We start from the raw sequence: 27166 nt of genomic DNA, 5'->3' as shown, positions 1-27166 counted from the left end.
CAAACACAGATCTCCTGATCTCAAATACAGTTTCTTACTACCATGCTATGTCTTTTCCAATTATCCATTATGGTTCTATCATCCATGACATCTAAACCAATCTAGTTTGTCTCTACTCCACATCCAAAAAGACACATACTTAATGTCTTTCCAAGCTCCAAGAAAATCCTGATCATAAATTCTCCTATTCCTATCCAGGTAAAAGTGAGCAATAAGTCTTCACAGACATGTTGAGGAGGAAACTATTCATTTATTCTCTTCCTCAATTTTTCCTTAGGTCAAGCTCATTTATGGTCAGTGAAGAAAGACCTTTGGGTGGGGAAGCTTTTAATGAGCATCTTTGTTTCAATGCTGATGTATTGACAATTTCCCTATAGGACAGCTGATAATTAGTGTGTAAGATTTTAATTTAATTTAGCTTAGAGTCAATATTCAATAAAGGGTTTGCTACTTTAATTTCTATAAAAGGTAACATTCAAGGACTAAAATTTGTACTTACTTGCTGCATTGTTATATCCTTAAACAGAGGCTCAGTTAATTTGGGACCTTGTCCAAAAGGCTGAACAGAATGTTGAAATTCAAAATTCATTCCTGCTATTTGTGTACAATCATCATCTGTCTGAGAAAAGCTGGGTTCTGTTTCTAAGCATTCATCCTCAGCACAGGGCCTACTGTCTCTTTCCACTCTTTGACAGATGGATTCAACCATAGATTCTGACAATGTGTTCAGAGCTGTCAGCAGCTCAGCTGGTAATGCATCGTTTTTGTCATTTTCTTGCATGTCTTCTGTCAGACCATCTTCCTGACAAATCAGCAAATGATCTAAAGGTGACATTGATTTGGGACTACCCAAATCACTCAATGGTTTTAATAGCTCTTTAGTTTCAAATTCATTCACTATAAACGGGTATTCACCCAGAATACTTTCTGAAAATCCTAAAGTGTCTTCTATGGTGGGTACCAATATTTCACAGGAACAATCTTCCCTGATTTCTCTTGAAGGCAAAGAAACTTCCTTTAGAAACTGTGGTAACAAGCTGGATCCCTCCAGCTTCTCTGATGATTTTTTCTTTACTTCTACTGCATTATAACTTGTAGTAATAGCACCTGAGAGTAGGCTAGTTTCAGGAGAATCAACTCCAACACTTAATTCCTATAAATTCCAAAGAGAAGTTCCAATATTAAAGTGCATGCAAAAGAAGTCTATCACAACTTGACCATTGTTTAAATTTTGAAGGTAAATATTAGAAAAAATACAGTTCATCCCACTTAATTACACACACACACACACACACATACACAAATACACACAGACAACTTTGACAATTTGCTTTTCCATCTAAATTGTATATCCCACACTGAGAAGACAAGATAATTCATAAAATCAATACTTTATATTCCCTCGATAAAGTCTGGTGGTTTTTTTTTTTTTTAATCTAAACTTATCCCTTCTTTTCTCTCCATACTCTGCATCTTGAAATGCTCAGTAAAATAGGCAAAAAAGGAAATGATCAATGAAAAAAGAGTAAACTAGGAGTTAATGATATGCAAATGATATTTTACATTAATAATCAGAATATGTAATGGAAAGAACATTTGAGCCCTAATTTCAGTTCTGCCACTAACTAGTTTTGTGACTTTGATCAAGTTCCTTAACACTCCATCTGGTCCCATTTATTGATCCTCCATTTTTCCTCAATCAAAAAATGAAAGGACTGGATTAGATGGTCTCTATCGTCCCTTTTCATAAACTAGCATTCTATAATTCTGCAAAAGCAGCTTTAATAAAGTCTTTAAAATACAGTTAACAGTTTCTTTAGTCTTAATAGGAGGGACTACTGAAGTGGGTGTTACATTAATTTAAATATTCAGATAAATTTAAACATTCAAAATAGTCACCTGGGAAACAATAACTTAATTCCAACAAATACTGCTATTGTTCAAAACATTTTTGGATCTCTCTTTTTGAACCTTCCTGCAGAGGAAATTTATCATATATAATCTGATCATTATAGAACAAAAATTTTAATAATTTTATCTAATGCACAAGACTTGAATGACTTTGGGCTTTTTCCTAAAAATCCAAATCTAGTCTCAAGTTGTGAATAACTGATACCATTGAGAATATTCAAAAGAGTCTGCTATAGGCTGATTTTCAAAAATGTTTAAACAATAGTAAAGAATGAATATATTTTTCTGTGGCCCTCTCAACTGGTAAGTGGATGTCTTGCACATAGTAGCATCTCAAGAGATTGCTACTTTGATGTAATAGGAAAAATATAAATCCATTGGTTCTTCATCCCATCCTCATACTCTATCACCATCAGTGGGATTCAGACAACCTTAAGCTTTTTATGAAAACCTACATATTTCCTTTATGTATTCATAGAATTGAAGTGTAAATTGGCATGAAGCCAAAAAGATTTGGAAAATTTGCAGAGAATCCAAGACTTAGATCTTGATCTAAATCCTTTAAAGCAAGTTCAATCTTATTTTCTTCACAAAGCCTTCTTTTAGAGGGTTCTCTTTGAATGGAATCATTCTAAACCACATAGAGAGCTTCCTTTTCTCAAGTTCTATTTTATTTATAGTCTGCTCCATAAAATTTAGCACTTCCCCACCTTATTTTGTGTTCATGTCTCATTTGTTCCCCAAATGATAATATTCACTTTGCCCTTCTACATAAGGCTTGGTACTAAATTACTTTGGATTATTTCCTAAAATTAAAACTCAGTCTCAAACTATGAAGATTTGCTATCAAGGGGAATATATCAAAAGAGTACACTACAAACTTTCAAGGCTATTCCAAAAGAGAAGTTATACTTATATGTTTTATTGAAGGTCTTAATATATATACAAAGCATTATGTCTAGGTACGAAGACTGTAGGAGTCCACAATGTAGTTGAGAAAAAAGGACATGAAGCACATTAACAGGTTTATAACAATATATAAGTTAAACATAAAAATATAAAGAATGTCAAAGTAGTATATGATTTACTGCCAAACGAATGGCAAGGACAGTGGTCTACAGAATGAAATGCAATTCAGACACCATCGAGTAGCTATGAGAGGTTTCAAGAGACTTGAAGGAGAAAAGATTAGAAGTGGGCCTTGAAGGCTGCATTGGGTTAGGATTAGCAGGAAGAAAGACACAATAGCCTAAACGGGGGAATGGCAAGAGCTAAGTTTTGTTGTGGGAGGGCAAATAGGGAAGTCTGACAGAAACAGAGAACTCTAGCAGGGGAGTAGAGAGAAATAAAATAGGAAATATGTTGGTACTAGGATGTTAAATAATTTGTCTTTTCAATGTACCAAGTTACATGGTAAGGAAAAATTTCCTGATAAGATTGTAGGGGAGTAGAACTACAGATTTAATTACTACTAACATCTCTGAAAGCCATTTTAAAAAGGATGAATTATCTTTTTCTTAGGATAATTTCATTATGGTACTACCTAAAAACAAAGAATAGATTAGATTCTCCTTATCAAGCTCCTCTTAATTTTAATTTTTTTAATTAAAAAGTATTTATTTTTGTTCCTTTTCACTCCTCCCCCTATTGAAAATAAAAAGGGAAATAAAACCCTTGTAACAAATACAGATAGTCAAGCAAAACAAATTTCATAAGATACTGCTAAGATAACTAGAAACTATGGCAGGAATTAGCCCTAGCACCATAATAACAAGATAAATTCCAAAGGTCATATAATAAGCAAATGAGAGAAGCAAACAAGAAATTATCTTTTATATTTTAGGAGAAGGCAAGAGTTCATGAACAAACAAGGAATAGAGAGGAGAAATTTGGCAATTTTGATAAATTTACTTAAATAAATTAAATTTAAAAGTTTGTGAACAAATAAAACCAACATATCTAAGATTAAAAGAGAAACAATTAACTAAAAAAAATCTTTACTGCAAACCTCTCTGAATATATTCTAAGATATATAAGAACTGATTCAAATTTGTTAAATAAGAGCCATGATCAAATAATAAATGCTTTCTTTTAACTCTCTAAATCATAAATAGCCTAGGATGTACATGCAAACTCACCTTTTCTGGCCTTTGTAGAAATCCAAGATCTTCCACATCAAATCCTATAATAATAACAACAGTTGGGAAAAAAATACAACTTTATGAAAGCACATGTAGTTTTGTCCTAATGTTAAAACTTTATTTCCTACTGAAAAGGGAGGGAAACTGTTCCTTTTAAGATTAAGTTGTATTCCCTTTAAAAAACTGTATTTTCTTTTGATCTGTGATCACTTTAGAGTTTCAGCCCCTCCTGAGGAAGGTATATCCCTCCAGATAAGTTATCTTTCTGGGATGCCAGAGCCTTTGATTAAATTAGAAATCCTGGTCAAAAAGCACCCCTTTGAAGTGTTGTTAATTTCAATAGAAGATCCAGGCTGACAACTGATAATAATCTAAGCCTGGAAACTTCAACTCCTGAAGTCCCAAGACTCCTTAAAAAGGGCAGTATATGGACTAGTTCCTTGTACTTTGCTAGGACTCTGCCCGCTAATTCTCTCAGTGTAAAATTCCATTTTCCTAATAGGTCTTTGCCTCTATAGAAGTAAGTGTCTTGGCAAACTGATTTCTATCCAACAATAAACTTTCATTTTGCAACTAATAAGTGAATTCTTTCACTTTAAATCTGCATCTGATTAAGGGGATATTGTAATAACTCTCTTATTGCCACTAACCCCATGACCACCAGGAATTGAGGGCATTCAAACCACATCATTTTGGGTTCCCTGACTGGGAAATCCCGAAAATCTGGACAAAGTAAAAAAACTTTTTTTTTTCTTCCCTGTTTTGTAGTGGATGCTCAAAGTCACCCAGTATTAAGTTTTGGGTCGTTGTTGTTAGAACCGTAGGCTCAGGCAGAATTTTCCAAGGACACCCCATGGGAATTGCTATGGACTGACAAAAGGCCTCCTTTTGTTGCTCTCTGTCTCTAGAGACATCTAGATACAGAAGAGATGCTGCAAGAATTTGAGGAAAAACTAAAAGCTTTTATCTGTCAAAAATGAGACAAAACTCCTCTGCTTCTAAAAGATCCTTCTTTGAGCAGAGACATTTGGCTTGAGAAAAATCCCCTAACTGGAAAACTTAAAATGCTTAGATTTTGCTAGAAGGGAATCAAACTCCTTCTATCCAGCCCCTCTAGCTGTCCCGGCTATCCAACCCAGACAAGGCACTCCTAAATTTCTTTTTCTCTCACCTGAGATAAATCCTTCACTTTCCAGCTTTTCCAGAATTTTGATTTTAAGTTCTGCCCTCGGGCAGAAAGTCTGAGGCACGTTGAGCAGAAGTGCCTCTTTCAGAAAGCTGAACCCCCCAGACCAAGGAGAAACTTGGCCATTATTCTGAGGACCCCACACCCAACTTTCTCAGGAGTCCAAGGCTGGCATCCTCTTTGATCTGTCCTGGAGAAATAAATGGAGAAACCTAGAGAAGCCAAGCTTGAGCCCTCAAGCTTTTCCCACTCTGCTGTTACATATAGCTGCTGGAGTCTTTAATGACAGCAATCAGGCTGTTGCCAAGGAGAAAGGTCATGGATTTAAAATGAGACTTGGAGACATATCTCTCTACTCTTGGCTGCTACTCCCAGGAATTACAGGAGTTGAGCCATCTCCCCAATCCCCTGCCCTCCCCCGGGGAATTTGGGGCTTGGTCAAACTACCCCTCCCTCCAGTTCCAACACAGCATCAGAACCCTCACTATTCAGGAAGTGGCGGGGTAAGAAAACTGCACTTCTTTCTCCTTCACTCTCAATCTGCAACTCTAATTTCTCCCAATCCAAGACCTATTTCAAACCTCTCCTCTATTTTGCCAGCTTGGTAACTTGTCATTTAAATGTTCCTATCCTGTTCCCTTATTAGGATTTTATATAGTGGGGAGACTGGGACTCAATCTTATCTTCTCAAATCTCCATAAAAAACTTTTCACCCAACATTTAAATTGCATGGTTAACAGAAGTTTACAGCAGTCCGGACAAGCAAGGCCATGCCCATCCCAGACCCCTTTAAGAAAGGTGATTCCAAACTGCTTTCAGTTTTTTTTTGCTAACACTTCTGAAAGCCTCAGGGAACTTGATTAAATCTGCCTTAGCTCCTTATGGAGAGATACACAGTCTAGCTTTTCAAAATATTCCTGTGGGCACGCTGGGGAAAGCAGGCTATGTCCTTCTTCCTCTCACTCTGCTACCTAACTTTCTCACACAAAGGTGGGAACTTTTTGCTCCTAGCACATTCTCTTCTATTTTTCTTGATTGACATTCTATACCCCTACCATCAATTAAAGGTCTGACTGTCCTGTAGGATCCAACTCTGGCCAAAGTTGGAGCTTTAGGAAAAGTCCATTGGACTGGTCATTTCAAAATTCCAAAGCAATTAAATTGGGGAGGATCCTGCAGAGAGTTAAGAAAGTGAAAATGGTTTCTTTCTTTTCCTTCCTTGTTCTCTAGCTGCAACAGGGCCATGTGGGGTCTGAGGAAGAGACAGAAACTATTTGAAAACTCTTTAACTACTTTCAGCTAGAGAGCTCTGTGGGCAGTGTTATTAGGTGGGCTATCAGCATTCTTAAGGCAGCCCAAAGACGGGACCTGATGCATTTTCTGCAAAAAGGTCCCATTCCTAAACGTCATCATTTCAACCCTGGATGACACCCCACTTTTAATCTGGTCCTGAGATTTGTTTTCTCTAGGCTTCAAAATAGGAATTTTCAACTGCCTTCCAGTCTGCAGACTGGGACTGACTGGGACACACAACACACAATCAGATGCTCTACTTCTGTCTTCAGTTATCACTCCCCTTCCTGGATTGAACTCCCCAATATCTCTACGATCCTTGTCAGCTTGAAGTAGCTACATTAAGTTGAGATCTTCGTTCTTTTTCTCCTAAATGAATTTGAGTATTAATTGCTTGTGGGGGGGATGAAGAGGGAAGGAAACTGTTCCTTTTAAGATTAAGTTGTATTCCCTTTAAGAAACTGTATTTTCTTTTGATCTGTGATCCCTTTGGAGTCTCAGTCCCTCCTGGGGAAGGCATATCCCCCCCAGATAAGTTATCTTTCTGGGATGCCAGAGCCTTTGATTAAATTAGAAATCCTGGTCAAAAAGCACCCCTTTGAAGTGTTGTTAATTTCAATAGAAGATCCAGGCTGACAACTGATAAGCCTGGGAACCTCGACTCCTGAAGGCCCAAGACTCCTTAAAAAGGGCAATATCTGGACTAGCTCCTTGCAGATGGCCTGTGCACTTTGCTAAAACCCTGCCCATTGATTCTCTCAGTATAAAATTTCATTTTCCTAATAGGTCTTTGCCACTATACAAGTCAGTCTCTTGGCAAACTGATTTCTATCCAACAATAAACTTTCATTTTGCAACTAATATTTGGGAATAAGTGAATTCTTTCACTTTAAACCTGTAGCCAATTAAGGGGATATTGTAATAACTCTCTTATTGCCACTAACCTCACGACCACCAGGAATAGAGGACATTCAAACCTCATCACTACCATTTCATTTCTGTCCTTAAAGCCTTTGTGGGGGGTGGGGGGGACAGATAGACAGACAACATGGGGACCATTGAAATGAATTGGAATTTCATATTTTAAGTATTTTGAGAGTAGGGTCAGTGTCAAAACTATCTTTGTATTTCTAGCACAGTGCCTTGTACATAGTTGACCCTTAATTCATGCTTATTAAATTGAAAATGCCCATCACATATTTGCTTGGTGGTGGGAATTCAGAGATGCGGAAAAGTAGAAAATGTCATCAGGAAGAAAGGAAGGAAGGAAGGAAGGAAGGAAGGAAGGAAGAGAAGAGAAGGAGAGAAAAGAAGGAGGGAAGGAAGAAAGACAGGAAAAGAAAGAAGGAAAGGAAAGAAAGAAAGAAGAAACAAAGAAAGAAATGGAATGTAGAGTGCCCTAAGAGCTACTCTAAGAATTAGCAAAAGGTAGAAAGCAGGATAAGAAAGGGAGATAGAGGGTAGTAAAGTTACCACCATCAAATAGTGGCCATTATATACAAATCTTCCTCCTTTGTCAAAGAATTTAGCACCTCACCAATAATCTGTCTTCCTCTTTTCCTAACCTGGAGGTGTCCAACAACCATGCTGATGTACTTTTTTTTTTAGATTGATAAAAGAGGTTTATTATTGAGTTTAGAAGTAGGAGATAGGTAAAGGTAGAGACAAGGAGGGCACTGGACAGAGAGTCCAGTGGACAGAGGGTCCTCGCATAGCTACCATGTTTGGAATCTCTGCTCATGCTGATGTACTTTTAAACTTCCTCACTTTCCAGTTCTTCAGTCTCCTTTAGTTCTATAACCTACCCCTTTATTCCAGCTCAATGACACATATAAGGATAAGTCATATAATGGGTCTCACCATTACTTAGAAACGTTCTATTTTTCTAATAAAAAATTCTGATATTCCTCTATCTGACCATAAGCTATTATTATTCTACTTTATTCCTCCTAAACTCATTATTCAGCTTTATCTAAACCTGTAATTCTTCTGTCTTTCTGTACTTTCTCCCGCCATTATCCCTGTTCTGACTTCACATTCCATTTCTTCCTCTAATTCTGACCCTATAGTTAGCCAGTATTATTCTCTACACTATTCTCTACTTTTTAATCTCTTTTACCCTTTTCCCACTGCCACTCATTCTTTGCAAAATCTCAGCTCTAGATTCCCATCACCAATTTCCTTTGCTCCTATTTAAGTGCTGCCAGAGTTAGAAGCACTCATACAACTATGCTGAATACCTATAATTGGTAAGTTTTTGTTATTTCTTTTTAATTGAGCCCTCACTTTAGCATGGCAATTATTTTATTTTTCACTGATTGCTTATATCACATCATACAAAAGCTTTTCCTCATTTTCTTCTCAATAAGTATCACATTGCCATCTACTCCCGCTTTCTTTTTAATTGAGGATTTTGCCTAGCTTTCTTCTTTGCTAAGAAAATAAAGGCTATTTGACATGCAGTTCTTATTCTCTTCATTTCTAGCCCCCTGACATCATCCTCAAATCCATGGCATGTGGAAAAACAGATCTTGATCTTATCCCTTCACATCTATTACAGCAAATTGCAAACTCAAACTTCCCCTTTTCCTCCCTAATATTAAATCTCTCCCTACTTACCATTTTCTTCCTTACTGCCTTAAAACATGGTCCGAAATTTTTATCCTTAAAAAACATTCATTAAACCATACTATTCCCTCAAGCTACTATTGTCTCAAATTTTTTCTTTCTTTCTTTCTTTCTTTTTTTTTTTTTTTTTAAGTTGAACTCCAAGGAAAAGTTGTCTATGCTCATTACTTCTAGGTCCTTCCCTCTCATACATTCAGTTCTTTGCAATCTAATTTCCATTCTCATCAGACAACTGAAAGTGCTCTTTAAGAAGTTACCAATGAGCTGAATTGTTAAATCTTATGGTCTTTTTTCAATCCTCATCTTTCTCACAAAATCTGCTGTATTTGACACTACAACCCTCTCCAATTGAATATTTATTCTGTCCTCTCTGACCTTTAATGATATTACCATCTCCTATTTTTTCCTCTTTCCTATCCATATACTCCTTCTGAGTCCATTTTGTAGACTCATGATTCATATTGTACTCTTAACTTCAGGTATACTCCCAGGCTTCACCCTGGTCTCTTTCCTCTCCTTTCTTTGCATTCTCATAAGCTCAACAGGCATTTAAGATCATCAGTTTAACTGTCGTCTCTATGCCAATGATTCACATATTTATATAACTATCCCTAGATTCTTCAGAGTTTCAGCCCACATAGCCAATTGCTTATCAAACATTTCAAACTGCGTGTCCAAGAAATATCCTGAACTCAACATATCCAAAACTGGTATCATTATTTTCCCTTTCCCTCCTTCCAATTTACCCTTTTTCTTGCTTTTTTTTTCCTACTGAAGGCACCACCTTTCTTCCAAATCTTCTAGGTTTTATAACCTAGACATTATTCTCAACTCCTCACCCTCCCTCATCCCACATATTTATACCTTTACAATATCTCTTACATCCTACTCCCCCTCCCTACTCACAACCACTATTTTAGTCAATCATCCATCAACCAAATTATTGCATGACCTTTTAATGGATCCCCCTGCCTCAAATCTCTCTTCATTTTAATCTATCCTTAACATTGCTGTCAAAGTGACTGTCCGCCAGTGTAGATCTGATTGTATCATTCCCGTCCTCAAGTGACTCCAAAGCTCTCCCTTCAAGAAAGATCAAGCACCACTTCCTATATGAAGCCTTTCCTTTTCTCAACTATAAGTGCCTTCTGCTTCAAAGTACCTTAACTTCAACTACTTCTTAATCATTTGTATTGATTCTCCTTATATTCGTGCATTATTGTACTTATCTCCCTAGTGTTTGGCACAGTGCCTGGAACATAACAGGTGCTCAATAAATGCTTATGAATGACTGCTAGAATGGAAAATATTATGGAAGGGAAGTAGTATGAGATAAATAAGAAAAGACAGGTTTTTGCATAATCTGGGATATACATTGAGAAGATCAGTATTATGTATTATATTCCTTGAATAATTTTATATTCATTAATTTTCTTCTAGTTTGCACTATATCTAAATAGCCAAAGAGAAAGAGACACAATTTCCTGCTCAAATTCAGAATTCAGTCTTCTAATTAATAAAAAAACAATACTTAAGTTTCCCCAGATAATTTCAATTGCTCTGTAAAGTATTCTTCATAACACTGAATTAAATTTGTAAACCTTATATTTATTTTCCTTTGGCCTGATAATCAGGTCAGCTTCACTGTGCTGCTGTTCCTCTAAATGCATTTTTCTTTTTCTTTCACTGCATTACACAAAATCAGCTCAGAAAATTAGCTGAAAGGCTAATGATTATGACACATTCAATCAGAGACTTGAGGAATGACAAGCTATATGGAGCATTCACCTATGAATTTTGCTTATGTAGTGTACGTGTTTAAAGACAGCACTAACTGCAATCTGACTCATTAAAATAACAACAAAAACCCCAGACACTGAATATTTAATGTTGACATGAGAAATACTTCTCTAAAAATTTAATAGTTGTCCTGACTACCTGTTGTTGTGTTATTTTATATATCTGTGAGTTTACCTTTGTCGCTCTATCTATAAAATGAAGGAGTTGGGCCGTATGCTAATAATGGATATAATGCTTTAAAATTTGCAAAATATTCCATACAAATTATTTCATTTGACCCTCAAAATAAACCTGTGAGGTAATAATACTAAAGATAGCATTACTCCCATTTTTCAAACAAGAAAAAAATACTAAAGATATTATTACTCCTATTTTACAAACAAGAAAACTTCCTTAAAGAAGTAATGTAACTGAATCAAATACTTATTAGTTCTGCTCTAGTTCTCTTCTCATCTTCTCAAAATAGTTAAAAAGAAAACCCTCAAAGATACTTACCACCTTCTACCCTGATTCTCTCTAATAACTACCACCAAAATAATTATGTGATAATAATTTATACTTTAGACCTAAATGTTTTATATGCTACATAAAAAATCCTTTACAATAATTTAATATTATTAATTCTAAAAACAATTTTATGAGAAATTTCAATTTCTAGGTAAGAAAAGCTCATTAAGGTACCATAAAAAAAATAAAGAAAAATATTATTTTGAATGCTGCTTTTAAGCTTTACCATATTCAAAATTTAAAGGATGCATGTTGTCCTCAGATTCTTTGAGGATTCAGGAGAGTACTCCCTTTACTAATGCAGCTTGTGACCTCACTCTAAGCCTTAATTAATGGTTTTCTTGAATTTCTGTGAATGAGAGCATTCATTACCTAGCTGCCTAGTCACTATACTGGCCTCAGAGGGCAGACACCCAGTCTGTCAGTAGGACCATACCTGATGCTTTTCCAGATTGGTAAAAAAAAAAAAAAAAAAAAAGTTTCCAGAGCTCATGCCCTGTTGATATTGCCTTTGAGACCTTAGAGACACCCCCACATCACAATGACACCTTATAATAGTATTTTAGTGAAGGTGGTTCTTTGCCAAGATTCTTGTAAAAAAGGCATGTACATTTTCCATCACTTAAGATGGGAGCACATATAAGAATATTACACTTGTGATATAAGTGTCAAATATGTTCATTTAAAAATAAAATTGTCAGTATCTTAATTTTTTATACTTAAAACTATTTGTTTAAAAGTTAATTTAAAAAAACCAGCCAACTTAACTATTTTATTACAAACATATGCCAAATGCAAACATTAAATATAATGGTTCAGTCTAGCAGCATGGAATCATGCATAGAGAGCCAAATCTTGAGATCAGAACAACCAGGTTCAAGTCTCACCTCTGATACAGACTGGCTGGATGACCTGGGACTGAGAGAAATCTCTCAGACTTTAGGTTGCAGGTAGTGATCTGTTTTAGTAGAGGGAGTTTTCTCTTCAAGAGTTCTCTATACTAATGATCTGTATTCTAAAACAGGAATGAGCTGGTCTCTGAGTGTATAATGAGGTACAGATCTGAAGAGGAATAAGCTTTAGAAATCAACAGTTAAAACATGTCTCCATGTGACTTAACTCCCCCATTCTAAGAGGAAATGCAGTCTAACTGAAAGGATCAGAAGAGGTGTCCTGTTTCATAAACTCTGGTCCTGTTAAATTGGCCTTCCTGTTTTTAACATTTGCTCTTTCATCTTCCATTTCTATACCTTTGCAAAGGCTTTCCTCTGTGTCCAGGATGCCCTCTATTCTTAGCTGCATTTCTCAGAAATCTGAATTTTCTCAAAGCTTAGCTCAAATGCCCAGAATATACATGAGGCTTTTTTTTATGGTTCTATACTCATTAGAGCTTATTCTCTGAAATTACTTCATTTATTTCATATGAACTCATATGTATGTGTGTTATCTCTTCTGAGAAACTATAAGCCACTTAAGGGCAGGCACTATTTCATTTCTTTCTTCATTTTCTTAGCACAGTGCTTCATACAGAATAGGAGTGAAATAAATGCCTATTTGTTGATATGCTATAGAGTAGGGGTCGTTAAACTACAGCCACCAGCTAGATGCAGGAGCTGAGGACATTTATCCCCCTCACCCAGGGCTATGAAGTTTTTTATTTAAAGGACCACAAAACAAAGTTTTTGTTTTTACTATAGTCTAGCCCTCCAACAGTCTGAGGGACAGTGAACTGGCCCCTTATTTAAAAAGTTTGAGAATCCCTGCTGAGCAACTTTTTTGTGGTTCCCTCCAGCCACATAAGTGCAGGGTAGCAGAGCCCCACAATGATACCTCCTACATGTATGAAATAGTTAAGGAACAGAAAATGCTTTGGGCTTTAAAAGTGCAATGATGATGTTGCCAGTAGTGTTCCAATAGCAGCAGATATCAATGGGTCAGCTAGAGAGGGCCACTGAAATTGAAAGATTTGAGACCTGGAATAGGGAATTCTATTACTGTTCTAACATTGACAGGGAGAAGAATCAGAGTTATGTAGAGAAATACATCTATTAAGCTATTATCTTCTTGAGAAAAGAATCATAGCTTATTCTTTATTATTATTATCATTTGTATATTATCTCCTTCCCTCACTCCCATGGTACCTTAGACATAATGAATGAGTACTCAATAAATATTTTTGCCTAACTTCATGAAAAATATTATGGCTAATGCTTGCTTGTTCCCCAAAAGTATTCTGAAATGATTGTCAAGGACAAAAGCTGAAGAGAAACAAGATCAGTTCAAGTTTTACATAATGTATTCTATATACTGTCATATATCCCATATCCCTCAATACACTGTTATAAAATACAAGTTCCTTAAGAACAGGAACTGCTTTGAAGGGTGGGGAGAAGTTAGGGAACTAACTATGTCTTCTATGCTTAGTTCAATGCCTGCAGCATGCTAGGTATCTTAAGAAAGCTTGTTGATTCATTCCTCAAGACACCCTTCCATAAAGGATGGCAAAATAAATCCATGCCACAGTTCTATATTTAGATAAAGTCAAAATTCGGGTGAACAACTTACCTGCAGAGTAATTGTGTTCATTCTTCCATTCAGAATCCTGCACCTGATCATCTTGGGGGCCTTCTTTAATGAACAGTGGGTAATCCATTTCATCCCTAAAAGACAATGGATAGTAACAGTGGTTATTCCAATATATCAAGAGGGTTTTCCATTTAAAGAATTATTGAGCCCTATTATTCACTCTATTACTTTACCAATAAAGAATAGATAAGTGGGAGAGGATATCCCTTCAAGAAAAAAGAAAGAACAACTTAAAAGCCTTAGTGTCTAGATGATTTGATTTTGCTTGTTTACACTATGCTTAAATATTTGTTTGATATTATCAACCCTACCTATCCTTTATTCTAAATTATCAATTTGATTATCTATCTCTCCATGGTCAGGATCCACAGGGCTACAGAAAACTGAGTTTTTGGAAAAGTCACTGATGATACAAAAATTTACTTTAATAATAGGGAATAATAATAATAAGATATGAAATAGAAATCAGAAGAAACAGGAAGGAAAGAAAAATAAGTGATAAAGTTAATTTACAATTTGGATCATCTATTTCTGGAAAACAGAGTTAAGAGAAAAAATATTATATTGTTCTGGTTGAAAACTTAATATATAATGTAGAAGCAATCAAGTAGGCTTTTGTTCTTTATTAAAGTAGCTAGCACTTCTATAATGCTCTGTGGAATACAAGGCATCTTACATTTGTTATCTCATTTGATCTTTATAATAATCATCTGAGGTTGTTGTTCTTATCATCATTATACAGATGAGGAAACTGAAGCTAAGAGTTAAAATGGCTTACTCAGGGTCACAATGCTAGGATTTGAGACAGGATTTGAATTCAGATCTCATTGACTCCACATGCAGTACTCATTCTTCAGCTGCCCTGGCATTATGCACCAGGCACCCTTTAAACTCTGCTATATTTAAAGTCCTAAGGAACTGAATCTGAATCCTGTTTCTACTACTTACCATGTGACCTTGAACAAGTCATTATAAATCTCTGGATTTCAATTTTCTTATCTACAAAATGAAGGAATTAGTCAAATCAAATGATGGCTAAGATTCCTTCCAGCTCTAAATCTATTAAACTATGATCTTAACATTACTAAGAAAGTATAACAAAATATACATTTTTTCTATATATAGAAATGATGCTTTAAAATAGTCCTGATACAGAACACTGTCACTCACTAACAATAATAGTAAGTAGTACGTAATAAATAATGCTAGATAAAAAGGAAAAAAATATTGGCTTTACTAATATTCATAGTTTATATATTTTATATTATTTTAATATTTTATTTTTTATATAAAGGTAGACTGATAATAAAAATACACTGTAATACCACCTTCTTTTGATAAGCCTAAAAATCACAACATAAAATTTGTGACCATTTGCAGAATAAAAGAAATAATTATAGTCTTTCATTTTACTTTCCTAATACCCAATAGTAGAATGAAATTTATAATCCTTAAATTCCATTAACTCTTTCTTCATTCTATATTCACAGCATATAAAGGGAAGGGACACTCATAGTTAGTAGCAATGCAAATTTGTGGTTGGGGGAAGGGGTGGCAACTTGGCAGGACAAAACCAGTCATGGCCTTTGACCCAATTATTCCATTGGCAATATACCTCAAAAGCACTGCCAAAAATATTTAAAGTTACTTGCTCAAAGATATTTATTGGATTATTGTTTCTCATTATGAAAAATTGGAAATAATTTAAGTATTCAATAGCTAGAGAATGGCCAAACAAACTTGTGACATATGACTATAATAAAATGCTAAAATGACAATGAAAAATATAAAGAAGATACCTCAGAAGCCATCTAGTTCACCTCACCATACCTATTATGGCCCAGTCTCTTTGAACTGTCCTGACTCAGTGTCCCTGTACTAGTTTCCCTGCAAGTTTCTGTCTCAGTTTCCTTAACTGTTCCCCTTAGTTGTAAAACCCCACTCTGGTCCATTAAGACTGAGGACCATTTGCTCTAAGGTTATAAATGGCTAATGTAAGACTCAAGATAAGGGGGAATTCAGACTTCCTGACTCCTTCGGTCCTCAAGAATTTACTTCTGTTTATTCAGACATCTTGACTCTGGCTTTTAGTAAGAATTTATGGCTTCCCCCCATCCTGACAGAACCACATGGATCTGTAAAGAAGTTTTCCCACTTCTTTCCCCTTTTCTTTGTCACAGAAAGATATTTAAGGCTTTGGGATTCTCCCATTGATTGCTGGATGCTGCATTCTTTGAGATGACAGTCTCGTCCAGCCCTGGGACCAACATGGATCCATTGGTCCCAGTATATCTCTCCATTTAATAAACTATTGAATTGGTCTCTAATCTCTTTCTGACTGGATACTTTGAGACCAGAGTCCTGTCCAGTCAATTATGCTCTCCAATTAATAAAATATTAAAAACTCTCTAATCTCTCTCCTGCCTCAGTTTCTCTGGCATTACAATACCCACTCCCCATTTTACTGATGAGAAAACTGAGATCCAAAGACATTGTGACTTCCCCAATATCATTTATGTACCATGCAAGGTTCAGGGACAGAATCTGAAACCAAATGCTTTGACCCAAGACTGTGAATTCACTGTTTTCTTTTTTCTGTTTGTAACTCCAAGGTTTAATATAGTAAATATATGAAAATGCTTTTTATTCATTTGATCATGGGAGTATCCAATATAAATGAGATCATAAATCTATTGAAATGACATAGTAATTGAACAGGGACTTTTTCTACTTACTGTGTTAGAGGTTGAGACAATTCAGTTTCACTTCCCCCTTCAGAGAGCTGAAAAAAAAATTTGTAGTTTTATTTGCTTAATGAATGTACATCAAATTTAAAAAAAAATCTTTATTTTATTTTTAAGTCACTTTTTGTTTTACTCTTACTTGGTCTCTGAACTGAGGGATTCTTAGAGGTTAGGAAGGAAAAGGGCAAGCAAGTAAAAGATGTCATTTTATTTTAACTCAATTATTTTGGTTTTGAGCATCCATCCTACTCATAGGTTTGCCATAAAATTCAAAGTTCTCCTAGTTATCTTCTCTTGTGGTTAAAAGGTCTAGACAACTGAACTATCTTAAGCTAAAATTTCATATTATTATGAACATAGTAATGCAATCTTTTAATGCCAACAATCTTTAACTACATAGTATGTGTTGGAGTTCTAAATGCTGGATTAAATATGCCCAGTAACAGAAAGATATGTCATAATATGCTTTCTTAAGGTATCATAAAACGCCTCTTTAACTATCTCTTTTAACAATTGTTCCTCCATTCCTAAGGAAAAAACATTATTCTAAACACCAAAAAAAAAAAAAAAGACAGACAGAAAATGACTTTTATTTGAAGCTATCTTTGGGTTGTTTGGATGAGACCATGGCATCACAAAAATAAAGCCACCAAGACTATGAACATCTAAGTACCTCCTGAGAAATGTTAAATGGAACCATGAAAATAAGAAATAAAATCATATTAGTTCTATATTTGGGCAAGCTTCTCTGTTTCAACACATATGGGGATGATGTTCCTTTCCATGCCTCTAGGTCCATATCATCACTCCTCCAAGGCTTGTGGCTTGAATTTTTCTGAGTGGTCCCAAAAGACTAAACCAAATGTCTCCCACTTGTCTGAAGATCCTGTTCTCATTTTAAGTTACTGCCTCTTTCCATAATAGTACATTGCTTCTCAGTTCTGGAGAAGTCTTTACTCTCTGAGTTACCTGTCAGACTTTGACAGCCAAAAAGGATTGTCAGGAAAAGACTTCTGACAAGACATATTTATAAAATGTTACCAGAAACCTCAGAGATCATATAAGACAATGTATTTGCAATCTTACAATATCCCATTTCAGTCATCTTGCAGGAGTTGCCCACTTGCTAGAAATCAATTACTTACTTTGTTGAGCTTTATTTACTGACAAGATCCTTATCTCCACAGAGAAAATACAAAAGATAATATAGATACAAGCTAGCAACAAAGGAGATAACTCCTGTCACTAGCCTCCTTTTTCTTTTTCCATGGACATGAATATTCTTCATGGCTAAAATGTCCACATTAGTTCTTAATGTTATGGAAGAATTTATTTAGAAACCTATTTGTTAATTTTAGGATTATAGGAATAAATATGATTTTAGATTTTTTTCTTTTAAAAAACCCTTCTAATTTGTCCATTTTTATTAGAAGCTAGTATTTCAAATCTAAATGTTTAAAATTCCATTTTCACATGGTAAATGTTTTTCAACAATGATATTCATTGTACAGTGTAAGTACAATTTTTCAATGTAAATGATATATAGCCAAATGTAAAAGGCTTCTAAGTAGTAAACAAATACGTAAACATATGTACTTTTCCTGCTCCCTTTTCTAAGAACTATTTTATGCCCCCAAATCAAAACTTACCTGTCTGGACACCCACCTCTTAGGAAGAAGATTGGTGTGCTAATCTTTGGATAAAATCATGCTTAAGTGTTATTGCTTTAAAAATCTTACTTAAAGATTAGAAATAGTTAAATTTTCAGGGTACTACTATAAACAGTACAACTCCTGGAACCTAGTAGATACTTAATAAGTGCTATTTCCTTCTTCTTTAGTCACACTCCTCAAAATGTAATCTAATATATGCTTCACATACAGAGTAGGCCAGTTATGAAACTGAGAGGATATAAGAATGAAAATTATGATTACCTAATATCATTTCCATCATCTCTTATTTTCCCTCTTCTGCCAACAAAGATAGGAATTTTATTCTATATCAAATCCTTTCAAAGTGATAGCAAGAACAATAAGTTTTCACAAAGTAATCATAGAAAATGGAATGAAAAAGAATAGAGGTACAACAAGAACCATAATTTAAGAGTAGAGTGACTAAGGCTAGACCCCAGAGATTAGGACAATGATAGCACTTTCAGTTAGCTTTGAAAAAATTAATCATAATACTCAGGAACAAAAAAGATTTGTTATAAATAAAATCTTTTTGCTCAATTAAACCCCATTCCCAAGTGCTAGCTTTCCCAAAATTATCTTCCAATATTTTGCGATACCTTTCCTTAAAAATAGTGCTCACAATCCAAAAGATCTCAACTTCTTCCCCACCCTTGGCAAATGTTTCTTGACCAGGGTGCAAAGATTGGTATTTATGGTTCTGGAAGCAAGAAAACCGAATAAGAGAAAAGAAAGGACAAGAACAAGAAAGAATAGAGGCACTTTCACTGTTTTCCATCATAACAGAAAATACCAATTGGTGTTTCAAAACAGTGACATTTTAGCAACAGTCTTACATATCTATAGTAATTTTAAAAACTCTACATACTGGGTTTATCATGTGCTTATTCATCTGCTCTTGTAGATACTCTTTAAGTTTGTACACAAGATGAATTTCTGGAGAGGATGCTTCTAGAATGACACAAACACAAAATCATTTACAACAGTGTGGATATTTCCTTCTTTCAATGATCCAAGCAATTCGTCACATCTCCCAAGTACTTTAAAAACTTATTTTGTAATCCATGATTTGTTAATTGTCACTTTTCTATAACCAAATTTTAACCAATGAGTAGGAAGACATATAAACAAAAGCAAAGCCTCAACACTTCTGTTGTAGTAAAAGTGTATGAGTTGGGTCCTTCAATATTTGATGATTTATTCCTCAGAGGAAATAATGTATTTGAACTCCAAAAATATATTAGCATAATTATTTCAATATTTCTATATTCTAAAAATCCAGGATTTCATCCTGCTCTCTGGTACTCTATGCATTTAAAAGAGTATACCAAAAGAGATATTTCAGCTTCAGGTGTAATCCAACTAAGTACAGAGTTGTCATTGGTCAAAAGTCAAAAATCTGCTAAGCTTTTAAATGACCCTAGTTGAGCCCTTTGAAATCAAGTGCTACTCAAAGGCATAGAGTGAGGTCAAGAAGTCAAGAGAAAATTCATGTGATAAAATGATAATATGTAATGAAAAAGTGACAGTGGATAAATCTCTATCTTAGATTCCTCATAAAAATGAGGATAATAGCACCTATCTTTCAGGGTTAGGAGGATCAAATTAGGCAATATTTATAAATAAAATTTATAAATATAAATAATATAATTATGAAATTTTATAAACATTAAAACATGACAAATTATAACTATGATCATTACTACTCTTTTGTCTTTTCATCAGGGACAAAACTGTGCTTCCCTCTTTCTCTTCTATAGCTCAGGGAATGATAATCACATCAGCACTACCATTCCTGTAATGATTATTTTAATCACTTGCTAAATGACTCCAATGACCATCCATGCATTTGACTTCTGTGACCAAAATACCCTTCCCTTGTCACCATGCTTCTATATGTATTGACCTGCCTTGTTAGAATGTAAGCTCCTTGAAGACCAGGACTTGTCTTGCCTTTAAAAAAAAAAAAATTGTAGTCCTGTCACAAAGTATGATGCTTAACATATAGCACTTAATGAGTGCTTTTCTCATTCGTTCATTTTTCCTATAATCAATACTTGGAAAATTACATTCATAAAAAGATGTTATAGAAGGAGTTCTAGACCTTAAGTCAGCAAAGTCCTGGGTTTGAATCCCCATCCTCTTAGGACCTGAGTGATCTTAGGGAAATCACTTACTTAACCTCTCTCCAAGTCTTAATTCTACCACTTGAAAAATAGTGATATTATTTATATTACCTACTTTACAGAACTATTATGAGAAGGGTTCTGTAAGTCCATTAAAATAGTATATAAATGGGTCATTATTTCTCCAGTTATCTGTAACATGAAACTAGCTTTTAAAAAGTTGTTTAGATCATTTCAATAAAAATTCTTTATCTTCCCTAATTCTAAGTAAACTAATCCTATTCTACTTGGGTATAGCCAGAAAAAATTAACTTTTTACTCTTCAGTTTGCTTCTTTTCTCTATTGTACAAAATTGGCATTTCTCACCAAGGCTAACCTCTTTACATGTACCCTCAAATCTTATCTCCAAATTTCTCCAGCATATTGCCCCACAAGCATTCTCTTTCTCCATCTTCAATATCACACTATCTTGTAGATCCTTCTTTCCTTGGTGTCTACAAACATGACATCTCAAAAAAAAGAAAAGAAAACCACCTCTATAAACTACCATCTCCTCTATCTTCTGTTCCTACTTTCTCAGGAAAACGCTTTTAAAAACAAAGAAGCAGATCTATTTACACTCATTACTTTCACCTTCCCTCCTTTCCAAAACCTGATAATCTGGCTTCCAACTTGATGACAACTGAAACTATTCTTTCCAAGGTTATCCAAGATCTCTTAAACAACTAAAGTGCATAATTATTTCTAAGTCTCATTCTTCTTGACCTCTCCACAGGATATTGTTGATCATACTCCTGAATACCTTCTTCTTTCTGGGTTTTAGAAACATTACTTTCTCCTGATTTTTGTCCTATCTTTTTGTCTACTCAATTTTTTTTGCCAGTTTATCATCCATATAAAATCCTCTAATTGTGGATGTACACTGAAATTCTACCCTAGGTCATCCTCTCTTTTTTTCTATACATTATCTCACTTGATCTCACATTTTCCTTATTTGTATATAGCACCTACTTTAAAGGGTTTGTTATAAGAATCAAATTATTAAAGCACTTTGCAAACTTTAGATCCCTATAAACATGTCAGCTATAGCTAGTTTCTTTCTAATTCCTAGTTTCTCTCAAATCCTGTAACCATAAGCTGCCTAGGGGATATTATAGGCTGAATACCCCATAGATATCTCAAACTCAGTAAATTCAAAATAAAACTCATTTTTCCTTTCAAAACTGTCCTTCCAAACTTCCCTATTTCTGATGCAGGGCCCACACCACTGTCTTCTCAGGCACCTCAAATCCTCAGTGTTCTCAACTCCTCATTTGCCCATAAATCTTTTAAAATTTAACAAATCTGGCTATTTTTAACTCTACAAAAATATTTCTCACATTCTTCCCCTCTCCCTACTCACATACAGTTATCCCCACCTCTAATGTAGCCCTCATTATTTCTCAAATGAACTATTTCAAAAGCCTCCTAGTTGGTTTCCCTACCTAAAGCTTCTCACCATTCCAATCCATCCTCTACATGGCTGCTGAAGTGATTTTCCTAAAGCACAGGTCTGACCATATCAACCTGCAAGGAGGGTCCCTTAAATTATGATTCGTATTAGTACCCTCCCAGGTACTCTTCCAACTTGCATATAGACTCTAGGGTTGGATCCCAGGAGGGCAGCTGCTCCTTCAGGTTCTTGGAATAACCCATAATTCCTACCCACCTACCAGCCTGCTTCTAATGAATAACAATGGCAATAGACACACTCTTAGCAAAAGCATTTACTAAGATGGCATGGCAAGAAAACAAAAATATTCTCCCAATAAACTATTACCTATACTCACTGTGCACTGAAGTTAACTTTAAAAAGTATTGCAATTCAGCTTGCTACAATTGATACAATTCAACTTGTTGACTAATGAAATGGGGGAAGAGGGAGCCCTCAAAAAGATGCATTTTTTCTAATAGTGGTTAAATTATAGGCAGCTTTCAGGTTAAGATTTCTTTATCTGACTTTGGACATCAGGAGGTTTAAAGGGTGTGGAAAAAACTTTGTTTAGACACTTGTGTCTTTAGCTCTCTTTGTCTCTGCTTTCTTATCTCTTCTCTCTCCTCTAAACCCTGTCTCTAAACCTCCCCATCCAGGGCATTCCCATGGACCTTTAATTCAGCCAAGGACCTTTAATACAGCCATTGGAGACTGTATATTAGAAATGTCCTCTACTGCAAAACAGGTAGAATATGGGTTGATCTACAGTGCCTGTTGACCTTATCTCACCTTACAGAAAGGCAATGGAACAACTTTTTCTCTTGGCCAATTATAAAAGCCTGTAAGAAAACTAAAGTTATAGCAAATTAATAAACTTCCATAAGAACAAAAGGTTCTACCACTAAAAGAATCTTTCTTACCTCCATACACTCCTCTGCGATCAGAGTGAAAACTGGAATGAGATTTAAAAGATGTATCTTGAGAAAAAAATAACCTTTCAATCAACACAAAAGACACAAATTATTCTACTTCTCTTAGGTTCAAAAGAAAACAATATAGTAAACAAAATCTACTATTCCAACTAACATTTTTCATTTTATCTGCAGTCACAAAATTCATAGCTAAGTTGGTATAAGGATTTCCATTTCTGAAGCATTTTTCAGAAATGTATACCTCTCATTAGAAATGTATAAGATGGAAGATAGGAGAGTGAAATAATCTTTTTTTAAAAAAAATCTCTTGCTATTCTACTGATTTTAGAAAGATATGACAAAATATGTCTACCTCTGGGAAAGAGAGAAGAACATTCTTTCAAAGAATGTGTAAGTACTAACAAGGCCAATGCTCCTGTTTTTTGTTTTACCTTCAAATTTCTCAATACCATAGGCATTTGGGGGAGAAACTTTGGCATTAAAAACTCTAGGTGCATATTTTGTCAAAGTCCATTTAATATTAACTCTCATCTTGTTTTTTTGTTTTATTTTTTATCTTCTTGTAAAAACTTAGAAATGTTCTAGTGAATCATTTTTATCTAAGATAGTTTTCTAAGATGAGTTTTTGTAAAGTTCAAAAGTGTTATAAAGGAAAAAATCTACACACCATAAAATTATACTGATCTTCTCAGTATCACACTTTAAAAATTGTCCTTTATTTCCCACCACTTAAATACACTCCTTTTATTTCTTTAAGTGAGGTAAAGCCCGTACTGAAGCAAAAGGGTGATACAATGATTAGAGAAATGGTACTAAGTAGCTGTATGTTCCATCATTAAGCAGGGATGATTTTTCTTGAGGGGTAGGAATGTAGAGGCCCATAAGTTGAATATGACCACTTCCATTTATTTGTGAAAAAAATACATTAAAAAAATTTCTTAATCTCATCAAAATCACAATAGCACCATAGTTCTCATACTATAGTAAGATTGGAATTAATGAAAATGTGTAACTAAGAAAAACATTTTCTTTTAGTATAATAATCCTAAAAATAGTTTGCAATAAGCATTTTAGTACAAAATCCTTCAGTTTGACTTCTCCCTCACTGCCCCCCAGGCTACTTCATTTTATTGATTTATTTTGATTATTAATTCCAAGTCTTTTTATATTTTGCAAATTATCTTCCCTATTTCTCATTTCCTTTAAATGTATAAACAAGGTTTGCAGAAGATTTTTACAAGCTATACACGGATGGATACTGCAAATCTCTTTATAGAAAAGGTCTGAGGTAACAGATTAACTCTACAATATAAAATGATCTATTGTAGCAGATGTTTCCTTTATGTACCTCTGGTTTCAGGAAATATGATTAGGCAAAATATATATGTTCTAATGAGCTGTGACAATGAGGATCTGTTAAATAATGTTTTCTTTCAGCACCTCTCAGTCTCTTACATTTTTAGGGAACAAGGTTGAAATAGTCATGTCATGTGATAAAAGAATTTTGCTTTTTTTTTTAACCCTATAAACTAACACTAAAAATTTATAATTATTGAGCATTGCTATGGTACCTGCCCTTGTGCTATAGTCAGTTGCAATAAATAACTGCTTTCAAATAACAGCGGCATCTGGGGAAAACTAAGCACTCTACAACTCACATAAAATAATTTAGAACTAGATTTACTGGCAGAATATTACATAAAATCTAGTAAATTCTAGCAAATTAGAAGACATTAAAAAAAACAACCCTAGATCGTTTGAATTCAGAGAGGTTCATTATTGGCAGGTTGGCAATTTACAACCCTCTGCATTTTTAGATAAATATCTTAGAATATTTATTCTATAATAGGAGTGGACATCCCTTTTTTTTTAATCTTGGGGCATTCTTAGATAAATATCTTAGAATATTTATTCTATAATAGGAGAGAACATCCCTTTTTTTTTAATCTTGGGGCATTTTTAGATAAATATCTTAGAATATTTATTCTATAATAGGAGAGGACACCCCTTTTTTTTAAATCTTGGGGCATTTTTAGATAAATATCTTAGAATATTTATTCTATAATAGGAGAGGACACCCCTTTTTTTTTTAATCTTGGGGCATTTTTAGATAAATATCTTAGAATATTTATTCTATAATAGGAGAGGACACCCCTTTTTTTTAAATCTTGGGGCATTTTTAGATAAATATCTTAGAATATTTATTCTATAATAGGAGAGGACACCCCTTTTTTTAAATCTTGGGGCATTTTTAGGTAAATATCTTAGAATATTTATTCTATAATAGGAGAGGACACCCCTTTTTTTTAAATCTTGGGGCATTTTTAGATAAATATCTTAGAATATTTATTCTATAATAGGAGAGGACGTCCCTTTTTTTTTTAATCTTGGGGCATTCTTAGATAAATATCTTAGAATATTTATTCTATAATAGGAGAGAACATCCCTTTTTTTTTAATCTTGGGGCATTTTTAGATAAATATCTTAGAATATTTATTCTATAATAGGAGAGGACATCCCTTTTTTTAAATCTTGGGGCATTTTTAGATAAATATCTTAGAATATTTATTCTATAATAGGAGAGGACACCCCTTTTTTTTTAATCTTGGGGCATTTTTAGATAAATATCTTAGAATATTTATTCTATAATAGGAGAGAACATCCCTTTTTTTTTAATCTTGGGGCATTTTTAGATAAATATCTTAGAATATTTATTCTATAATAGGAGAGGACACCCCTTTTTTTTTGATCTTGGGGCATTTTTAGATAAATATCTTAGAATATTTATTCTATAATAGGAGAGGACACCCCTTTTTTTTTTTTTTTTTTTTTTAAATCTTGGGTTGTGACAATTAACGTCCATTCCTACCACTAATTCTCTAAATTGTCGGCTTTCTAAAGTTTGGCTTTGTTGGTATAGCCCTTTTACCAAAAACCCATTCCTAGTTTGGGATTATCTGGTCTCAGACAAAACCCTGAGCAACTCACTTATCTGCCTAACTCAGTTTTTTCATCTGTAAAATGGGAAACACATTACATATTACAGCCCCTCTCTCTGAGGGTTTTTTGAGAAAATGAGGTAATATTCATATTCTGCAAACCTTAAAGAGAAATATAAATGCTACGATGATGATGATGCTCTCAATATGCACTCCGCACGTGCCAGACCCTAACCCCCTTCCTCCAGTAAAGCAAAAGGATCCTTAGCATCCTTTGATAGCACACTCCGGAGGTCTTCTGTAAGGCTACCACGCCCCGACTTTGGCGGCAGAGAAAGCGCCCCTCCTCATAAAGCACTGCTCTGAAGGGGCGTCGAAGGCCGCTTAGCGTACACGGGGCACCCCGCTACGCGCCCCCACCAGAGGAGTTAGGGACCAGCCTCTGCAAGGGAGCCAGCTCCTCGGCCTCTGGCCCTTGCTCGCACCCGGCGCGGGGGAGGCCTCCTCGCCCGCTACGCGGCCCAGCCGGCGCCTCAGCCCCGGAGAGCCGTCCGTGCCCTTCCCAGGGCAAGCCTAGGCCCCTCGGGTGACGGGGGCGGGCGGGCACCTTTTCAGGGGCAGCTCGTCATCCTCCCGCTCGCTCTCGCTCACAGAGCCCTCCACCACCGTCTCGTCACTATCCCAGTCTAACCCCCGGGCCGATTCTTTCTCCATGCCCGCCTCCGTAAGGCCGCCCTTTCCCTCTTATTGCCCTTCACGTCTCTCGACGAAAGACAACCCGAGGGCAGCAGTCTAGCGCCCCCGGGACGGAGCTCTGGGGAGTAGAGCTGGGGCGGGGCCGGAGAAAAGGGGCGTGGCGGGGCGCGCGCGCGCGCGCGCGCCCCGCCGAGGACCGGGGACAGACAGAATCCACCCACTCCTCTGCTTTCTAGAATGAGGCGCGGGCGGGAAAAAGAGGCGCGTGCTCACCCTTGGACTCCTCGAGTGAAGGAAAGGGGAGACTGGGAAGAGGCGGGGATAAGTGCTGGAGACAGAGTGCGCGCGCAGGTCTGCTCGCTGTGAAGAGGAGGGTGGGGCAGGGGAAAGGGGGCGCTCGCTGTCTCCGCGGCTCCACTCGAACAAGGACTGGGGTGGGGGTGGGGAATAGGTAGGAGCACGTGGGAAGACGCGAGGTCGAAAGGTCGTTCTCGAGCAGAACTCTGGTAGA

The 27166-nt window shown here is 35.6% G+C and overlaps 1 protein-coding gene across 1 annotated transcript in view; it reads right to left on the bottom strand.

Annotated features, from left to right (window-relative positions):
* The window catches only part of ANKRD31 (ankyrin repeat domain 31), a 169187-nt gene extending 142362 nt beyond the window's left edge, over nt 1–26825 (bottom strand). The window contains exons 1-7 of the mRNA XM_031966397.1: nt 26567–26825; nt 23009–23082; nt 19356–19438; nt 16788–16834; nt 14032–14126; nt 4050–4093; nt 500–1153 (exon numbers count right to left, since the gene is read on the bottom strand). Of these exons, the coding sequence (XP_031822257.1) occupies nt 500–1153; nt 4050–4093; nt 14032–14126; nt 16788–16834; nt 19356–19438; nt 23009–23082; nt 26567–26673 (1104 nt within the window). The 5' untranslated portion in view covers nt 26674–26825. The remainder of the gene's footprint in view (nt 1–499; nt 1154–4049; nt 4094–14031; nt 14127–16787; nt 16835–19355; nt 19439–23008; nt 23083–26566) is intronic.
* Nucleotides 26826–27166: the final 341 nt, after the last annotated feature.

Source organism: Sarcophilus harrisii, chromosome 1 (assembly GCF_902635505.1).
Source record: "Sarcophilus harrisii chromosome 1, mSarHar1.11, whole genome shotgun sequence".
NCBI classification, from domain to species: Eukaryota; Metazoa; Chordata; class Mammalia; order Dasyuromorphia; family Dasyuridae; genus Sarcophilus; species Sarcophilus harrisii.
This window is presented reverse-complemented; position numbering and strand designations above follow the sequence as displayed.